This window comes from Neodiprion virginianus, chromosome 2, assembly GCF_021901495.1.
Source record: "Neodiprion virginianus isolate iyNeoVirg1 chromosome 2, iyNeoVirg1.1, whole genome shotgun sequence".
Taxonomy (NCBI): Eukaryota; Metazoa; Arthropoda; class Insecta; order Hymenoptera; family Diprionidae; genus Neodiprion; species Neodiprion virginianus.
In genome coordinates this window covers 13,043,351-13,049,350 of record NC_060878.1, presented here as the reverse complement: position 1 = coordinate 13,049,350, position 6,000 = coordinate 13,043,351, and the positions used below count along the sequence as shown (strand labels likewise).

Genomic DNA, 6,000 nt, shown 5'->3' with positions numbered 1-6,000 from the left:
AATCTACAATTTTAAGCTGCTCAAAATTCAACCACAAAAGAAAAACAACCGACAAACTTGCGTGTTTTTTTTTTTTTTGCCTATCACCACTGTATTCTAGTTATGTAGAATGATAGATCTTTTATCGTGTCTTGTAGCAGATAAATTATTACGTTTTAACCTAAAACAGTAATCAAAATAATATCAATAACTTGACAAGGAAATTATTCATATTTAGGTATGTATAATATGCAAGAGGAAATTATGTTACAGTAAAAAGAGGAACTCGATAGATTGCGCTAAAGAAATTAAAAACATAATATGAAACAAATCTGTATGTACATACATGTGTACATACACAGCATTATAGATTTATATATAAGTATTATATACATATAAAAAAATTAATTTAAAAAACTAAGTCGCTCAATGATAAATACATATATAAGTATAATACGATAAATATGTGTATACTTTTTGTCCCTCACAATTTTTTCGATTAATATACCAATTTAATTTGCTTTTATACCACTCTACACTAATGTGATTCCAATGTATTGCATTTTGTTTTTAGCCTTATTCTTATGATACCAGCTGCACTTAACCATTGCCGTAAAAACAAAAATTGTCCAAGAACAATTTTGGAAAGTGACCAGTTTCGTATTAATTATTTTCGCTCATTCATTCGATATTTATTTATTGATTTTTTTAATTGTTTGAATTTTTTTTCTGTTTTCCATTCTTTGACTGCGTTCTTGAAACGTCCCCAACTAATATTTTGTTAATGTACCCTTTACCGACGTGCAATGTAAATTTTTGTAAAAACATATGCAGAACAAAACACAACCTGCACATATGAAATGCTTTTGGAATTATCGTTATTTTATTTTTTTAGCCGTTTTATAGTAATAAGAAAACTATAAGTGTGTGTATTTGTGTAAGTTCGTTTAAAAAAATAAGACTTAGCTAAAATTCAAGTCAAAAATGGATTTAAAAAATCAATGTTAATATTGCGTTATATAAGTTATTAAATAATGTGGAATGATTATAGAAATTGGTTGAATTCTTGTGACTCGATTCATCATGACGATACACTGTCTGCGTAATGATCATGTATATCGATACTATTCTATACACAATACGACGACGACAACGCGAAATATTATACTTTGCTGTCATATGTGTTCCATGTTTTGTTTGTTTAGTAATTTATTTTATTATTTTCTATTGCAACTGACTGACTGTGAATGAAGGAATTGTAAACATCGTAATAATAGTAACAATAATGATAATAATCTGTTATGTGTATGTATTTGTGTAACACATATATACATCTCGATCATTGGTATCTCGTGACAGTTATTTCCATCTCGCTCCTGCCACTTTTACTCAATTCTTTTTTTCTTGTCCCACATACTATGTCGATGATGAATAAATATAATGATAAGTAGCAATAATAACAATAATAATGATTCATTTATAATTATTTCTCTCATTATTATTATTATTAGATACTTTTGCACTACCTTAAATAAATCTATTTATCATACGGGGTTGGAAACACCGTAATTGCTACACGTGTGGCAGGGCATTGTACATATATATGTAGCGATATACACTAGTTCACGTATACGTAATTAAATTAAGTTCAAGTTTTTGAATATTAATTGGTATATGACGGAGCGAGTTGGCTTTGTTTTCATATTAGATTGTATATTTATCCTTCGGTGACGCAGCAATTTATTTTATTTAAATTTATTTCATTTGCTTCGTGGTGAAGATCTCATACCAACTGTTGAAAGACCTTCTCCTCGACTCCGACTTCGATGTAACGAGTGGAGGCCTTCTCCTAAGAGTTGAGAAAAAAACACAAATAGAAGTAAAGAAAAAAAAAATAAGACATGTACGGTATTTGATTGGAACTCGAAGTCCGAAAATATTTAATCACACAAATTCTAACCACGATCAATACAGGTCTTGCAACGAAGTCGAATTTTAGTGGTTGGGAGTTGTACCCTTAGTGTCCACTTTTCTTTCAACGCTTCTCATACATAGTAATGCCACTGCGTATCGCTACCGGTAGATTAATGATCAGTGAGAACTGCACTCAATCAAGCTGCCTTTGTGTTAGACCGCTTGGATTTCACGTTTGGATATTCAATTTAACATAATTGCATTAATTAATTATACTTGATCATGAAGGACGTATAGTTGTATTTACTTCGTCCGTAAGTAACATATTGTTTACAACAGGCGAAACCGATACACAAATACAGGAATAAGGCATGAGCGTACAATGCATGTTCTGAGTGCAGTATGAAAAGAGACAGGATGTTACTTCTGTCTCTGTTACACACTGTACCGATCTACCCATGGTGCCCATTGCGGTCATAGATCGATATTAAAACCACACCATTAAGAGAACATACTCCCACCAACATCGTTACAAGACCTGTATGTAAAACCGTGATCCTGAGACACTATTTTTCACTCTATATGTAGATTACTCATTGAAAAATAAGAGAAATTGGCATAATTTGATATTTCCAAATTTTTTTTAGGATTTTCAATCATTTCTTGATCCAGTTTCTGCTTTTTGAACACTTTCGTTGACTGAGGATATACGAAGACCATGTGGACTTTGCACCGTGGGTAAAGGCAAGGTAAGGGAAGCTGAGGAACAGGGGGGCAATTGCAATACTGTGCTATGCAGAGCAATAGAATTATCCCCGGATGAAAGTTGGACCCACCCAGCCGAAGGAAGTATTAGCCCAGGGCTAAACGTTTTTAGATATCTTCAGTCAACAATACTGTAGTATTGTTGCGTGGCTTTGGAGCGTAGTTGCAAAAAAAAAGTAGCCCAAGATTGGTAAAAATAGTTGTAAGCTCAGTCTTTCGTGTCCAATGGTTCATTGCTTATTACTTTTAAAAAAAAATGGCGACGTTAGCCGTGTTGTGTATGTGTTTTTTTCATAGTCTGCCATCAGAGGTTAAGTTTGATTTGTTGCTGGTCAATCCCACACTATGGAAATACATATATTGTATTTTTTAATGCGATTAGCTGTTAACGGAATTCCATAGTGGTCATTTTTCTGCAAGCTTCCGGCGAATACTAGTACATCTAGCTTCAAGTTTGCGAGACTGCATCCTTGCACTTTCAGACTCCCTTTCTCCTCTTACCACATGCAAGGACAACCCGATTCGCGACATCAGGCCTCCCTGTTCTTCTTGTTAGTATGATCGGTATCTCAGATCGGATATACACATGCCAAAAGAATGATCTGGGCATGCATGAATAGTTACTTAGGCAATCAACTTGTTGGATTTCCTCAACTTGTCACCACGTTCGGGTACCACTTTTGCTCCTTCTGTCATCACGGTGTTTAATCTACTTACTCTTACTCCCTGACCCCAATGATCCCAAGCTATTGATAATAATCAACACCATCTTGACCTAAATTGTGCCTCTTACCTCTGCTGGCACTCCTGCGCATTGACGCACTTGGTGGCGGGGTTGTTTCCTGTTTGGTGTAGGACCGCAAAGCCCTGCCTCGTCTGTCCTGAATCAGTTTGTCAACTTTAACGAATATCCCATATTTCGGTCGGCACGTGAAATACCTGTGGCCTTGTACAGTGCCATCATTTTTCCCTGAAAGAAAATTTAAAACCACGTCCAAAACATGATACGATGCAAATAGGAATGGCAATTGTTCTTTGAGCGTCATGTCACGATGAATATAGGGGAAAGTGGAACAGTGCCGGTCCGTGGGGCCAGATAGGAATCGGCAGAAAGACGAAAATAATTTTTTTTTTTTTTTCTGATTTGCAATTGAATATAAGGTTCCACGTAAATATAATTTCTTTTCAGACGCCCTCTAGAATTTCTTAAAATACCGTAAACGTTATAAGAACCATTGAACCTTTTCGAGAAATAATAAAGAATTTTTCTGTACTGTTCTCTCTGAAAACTGTTCAAAAACATTGTATATTTGTGAGTAATTTCTAAAAAAAAAAAAAGATATGAGTAATTAGCAAGCGTTTTTTTCATCTCGCTAATTTTAATGGGATTTACTTCGAAATTAGAAATGTTTCTTTGAGTCTTGGTGGTCTTTCGAAATACGCTTTTGAATTCACCTGTCGGAGCATCCAATTCAACACCGATCCAGTTTCCAGAGGCGAATTCCGTAGCGCCAACATATGCTATGACACCGGAGGAGCTGTAGGGGCGCACCAAAACCGATTCACCAACGATCACCCAATCGGGCAACGGAGTCTCGATTCTCGTCAGATCAGGCCGGGACCCAAACGCTGAACTTTTGTCGCTTGTATCATCTACTGAACAGGAAGAACGATATTACAAAATGGAATCTATGCCATTGTTAGATTTCTCTCATGAAATATTTTAAAGTAATGTTCAATGACAAACAATGTGGCACTCCAGTAATCTGTAGCAAGAAAATTGAACTGGCAGGATATTCCATCGGGACAGCTCTTAAAAAAATTTCTGGATGCCAAAGTGTAATATTTCATTGTATGTCAAAAAAAAGAATTTTGCCAAATAAACGGATTCATTTTTATAAATGATAATTTGCTAAAACTGAGAAAATACAAAACAATCAATCAATCAATCAATCAATCAATCAATCAATCACCAATCAATCAATCTATCTACCCACCGTCAATTCTTTCCGAAGAACTGTTGTCCCCATTTTCATAAGGCATTCCAGGTTGTAAAGACTGTTCCAAACGAGCAGCCGCCTTGCTTTCCGATAACTGGGGACGGACCATTGGAAACGATGCTCGATGTTGATAGCTAGTAGGCCTTGCATTACCACCGGAAGTTTTTCTCCTTCTGACAACCTGAGACAGGTTGAAAATTTAAAAAACAAACCATCATTATAATTATTATCCAAGATATAACTAGATAATTATCCTTGTCAATTAGAATAATTTTTATATTTTGAAGCTTCTCTGCAGGTTCGATGAATTATTATCACTATTATTATTCTCCAAATTTCTCGCTTACTTTGCCAGGGGTTAATTTTGAGCGAACAACTGAGGTTCCATCAGCAGGACTATCATTGTCGGAGTTTGAAGCATGGCTGACTTCGATTTCAACTTTCTTATCATTGTCGTTTTTCTCTTCTCGATCCTGATTCGCCATAGCTTCACTGCTCTGTTCGGTGTTGGCTTTGTTCATCGTGTTGTCATTGTTATCCCTTTCAAGTTCAACGACGTTTTCGTTCGCATCTTCCATGTAGGTGTCTTGATTTTGGTCCAAGCAATCCCTAGTCAATTCTGTTGGATTCGAAAGTAATACTAATAAGGATATGAAAATTCTTGTACAAGATATTGAAGTAATTCTTGTAAAGCAGGCATTACATAAATCACTTCGAAACTGTTTTTTAAGTTCAACGGGCATCAGTGTTAATCTAAAATTTTCTGCAGATCTGCTTATTTCCAATTTTTTTACTTTTCGCAGCTCTAGCCACATGATTGTTCTCTGAATATTATACGGCTCTCCTGCTGGACAGCATAAAATAAGTCAAAAGCCGGGTACTCACAGGATATCCGGCATATTCCTAAATTTTTCTCAGATCAAACCCTAAAAAATCTTAAAACCAACGTCAACAGGACGATTTGCGAAAACTGACCTGTCGCATGGCCGTCGTCGTTTTGGCCAACACTGATACCACCGAGTGTTGTATTCAGGTCCTCTGAATGCTCCTCAGGTGTCTCTTCGACCAAAGAGCTGTCCATCTTGTCTGTCCTTTTGTAATCCAGGAGGTTACGGTATTCCAAATCTGGAGTCTCATCAACGCTGATTGATTTTATGGATATCGAATCTTCTGATGTTAAATTTGTTGACGAAACTGCTTGGGAACCGTATCCACTGCTGCTCATACTTGGCGTGTTTATCTTTGTTGATTGAAGCTCGACAAGAGAATCCAACGTCCGCGATGTCGTTAATGGCTTAATTGGCTTCGTCGATGGCTACAAAACAATTAAAGTAATCATTGA

The 6,000-nt window shown here is 36.0% G+C and overlaps 1 protein-coding gene across 10 annotated transcripts in view; it reads right to left on the bottom strand.

Annotated features, from left to right (window-relative positions):
* LOC124299315 (kinesin-like protein KIF13A) overlaps positions 1-6,000 on the bottom strand; it is a 32,725-nt gene continuing 26,725 nt past the window's right edge. For 8 of the 10 annotated variants that reach the window (XM_046752448.1, XM_046752451.1, XM_046752453.1 and 5 more), the window contains 6 exons: positions 5,634-5,973; positions 5,006-5,277; positions 4,656-4,839; positions 4,114-4,314; positions 3,452-3,628; positions 1-1,828 (listed from right to left, as the gene is read on the bottom strand). In XM_046752448.1, coding sequence (XP_046608404.1) covers positions 1,740-1,828; positions 3,452-3,628; positions 4,114-4,314; positions 4,656-4,839; positions 5,006-5,277; positions 5,634-5,973 — 1,263 coding nt within the window. In that variant the 3' untranslated portion in view covers positions 1-1,739. The remainder of the gene's footprint in view (positions 1,829-3,451; positions 3,629-4,113; positions 4,315-4,655; positions 4,840-5,005; positions 5,278-5,633; positions 5,974-6,000) is intronic. The other 2 variants (XM_046752449.1, XM_046752455.1) reach the window with 1 other exon arrangement.